Source organism: Pangasianodon hypophthalmus, chromosome 13 (assembly GCF_027358585.1).
Source record: "Pangasianodon hypophthalmus isolate fPanHyp1 chromosome 13, fPanHyp1.pri, whole genome shotgun sequence".
Classification (NCBI taxonomy): domain Eukaryota; kingdom Metazoa; phylum Chordata; class Actinopteri; order Siluriformes; family Pangasiidae; genus Pangasianodon; species Pangasianodon hypophthalmus.
Window position 1 is genome coordinate 25,567,365 of NC_069722.1, and position 2,500 is coordinate 25,569,864.

Here is a 2,500-nt window from a genome sequence, read left to right on the forward strand (position 1 = left end):
GTTTGGACTAAACAGATTTTCTGGGTTTTCTTTTTTCCCCCTCAGAGTCTTATCTGTGACACACACACACACACACACACTGTAAAGTCTTCCTTTTATTGACTGTGTTCATTAAAGTTCAGGAGTCTCTGATCTTAATGAGTTCATGAATAATAGATAATATGAATCGGTTTAATTCCAGAGCGTTAGAAACAGTAGAGAGTTGGAGGATTTGTTCAGTCTGTTAATGATTATATCTCAGGGTAATAAAGTGTCTCTGATCATCTCATATCTCACTCCTGCAGGAAGGACGGATGGGAAACGGAGGAAGCGGGATGTAACGGAATATTTCCCGCTCTCTCTTTTTACACCGCAGAGAAGAGCAAAGTCTGCGGTATGAAGAGACAAAACCCGATCCCTTCGAGCCGCTGCTCTGCACCAGATGACATCATCACCGCTTATTATCGCTGCGTTATCATCATCACAGCCGTGTCCAGCTGCTTGCGCTGTGTTTAGGTCATGTGATGTCCTGAGGGTGGAGTCATCACGCCGGTTAGGAGGCGAATACACACGTTAAAAACAGCAGGATGTAGAGCTGACAGTGTGTGTAAAGCGATGACTCCTACACAGCGCACTTCGAAAAGGGGAAACGAAGGAAATGGACTTTTCAAAAAGTCTGCTTCAGAACGGGTTTTATGAACTTCAAACTTCTTTTGAGCCCCACAGGAGTGTACATCACTCTTCCTGTGAAAGCTGTACACTTCTGAGGGACTGGAGCAAAGTCAGAATACAAAATTATTTCTTTTTTTCCATCACCTTTTGGATTCTAATCCTAGACATTTCTCACATTTTCCCAGGTTTAGCCAATTTATTTTTAGCTATCTAACATTAGCAATGAGCAGAGGCCGGTTGTCATGGTAACATCATATTCTGACAGGTTTAAATAAATTGAGGATGTAAATCGAGACTCTGAGATGAAATCGTTTGTGAGCTAATGTGAGTAAGTTTACTTGCAGTTAGCCAAATGCCTCGCTAAGCTACTAAAGCTAGCGGTGTTCATGCGTATTCATTAATCCTGGTGGGTTTAATGATAATAACAGTATAGAGATGCTTTGAGATATTTTTAGTCATTGCTTGGGCCATGAAAAATAATAAACAATTTTTTTTTAACATAAAAATAATGAGAATAATGACAAATGTGATTAAAAAATAAAATAAAATAAAATCATTTAGGAAAAATAATCAGATTTTGAAGAGAAAACAAATCCTGATGTAAAATATGCACATAGGATTACATTACATTACATTACATTATATTACATTATATTATATCATATTATATTATATTATATTATATTATAGTATATTATATTATATTGATGTTCATTTAGAAATACACACTCAGTGGATGTGGAGTTTTCCAGCGTTGTGCTTTGGCGCCACCTGCTGGTGTCCTGCTCAGTTGCATGTTTGTGCCTGAGAGCCTTCACACACATCAGAGCTACTGGGAGATTTGTGGAAAAAATCAGGAAATATTTAGGAATAATGAGGAATTGTACAAATTAATGAGCGAGAATCGGTGATATGAAATGCTAGATAAAAGTGATCCAGATGGGGGTGAAAATGTGGCGTTTGAGGGAAATAAAGCAGAAATGTTTAAATATTATGTTTCTTTATGAGATGTATTTTACTTTAATTTTGATTCTCCAACATCAACTTTTAACATTTCTGTTTTATTAGTTTTTATTCTTTTTTCAGTTTTCGGAAACAGTTTTTTTCACAGACACCTGGCAGTGTGTATTACATTTAACATGTTTGTTTGTTTGTTTGTTTGTTTATCAGAATAGCTAAGAAGCCTTTCACTTTCAGAGTTTAAAACAGACTTTAAACTACATTAAAGTGGATTAAACACACACACACACACACACACACACACACACACACAGATAGGAGCAGTGGAGTGAAGCTGACCTGCAGTGGTCCTGGGTTCTGCTTCTCCTCATTTCTGCTCTTAATTAAAAAGCCTGCAGCTCATCAGCGCATCAGTGACGTCACTAATCAATTGAGCGCGTGATTTCTGAGCCTGATTCTGATTGGCCACAAAACTTCCTTTATATATATTTTATTATTTTATCCTGACACGTTTATTAGATCAGTAAGTAACACAGGGCTGTGTGTAGACTACATCAACCATCATATGCACGCGCAGAAACCTAATTAACCCCGCAAATTAATATTAATTATACAACAAACACTCCTTTAATGGAAAAGTGAAAATCTGTGTGTGTGTGTGTGTGTGTGTGTGTGTAACAATTTACTGTGTCACAGTCTGCCTAATATCATTTTTGAATAGCCTCTAATGATCTGTAATCAAACAGGTAAAATAAATAAATAAATAATTTGCATAAATTTGCAAATAATGAAAAGGTGGAATTTTTATAATCGAGTCTGTTTTGTGTGTTTATTGTTAAAATTTGTGATTTTGCTTCTAGCACATTTGTAATCTTTTTCCTCTACAGCA

The 2,500-nt window shown here is 36.3% G+C and overlaps 1 protein-coding gene across 2 annotated transcripts in view; it reads right to left on the minus strand.

Annotated features, from left to right (window-relative positions):
- The window catches only part of LOC113523774 (voltage-dependent T-type calcium channel subunit alpha-1I), a 162,414-nt gene extending 160,696 nt beyond the window's left edge, over positions 1–1,718 (minus strand). For both annotated transcript variants that reach the window (XM_034310154.2, XM_053239084.1), the window contains exon 1: positions 1,381–1,718. In XM_034310154.2, the coding sequence (XP_034166045.2) occupies positions 1,381–1,447 (67 nt within the window). In that variant the 5' untranslated portion in view covers positions 1,448–1,718. The remainder of the gene's footprint in view (positions 1–1,380) is intronic.
- Between the last annotated feature and the right edge of the window lie 782 nt (positions 1,719–2,500).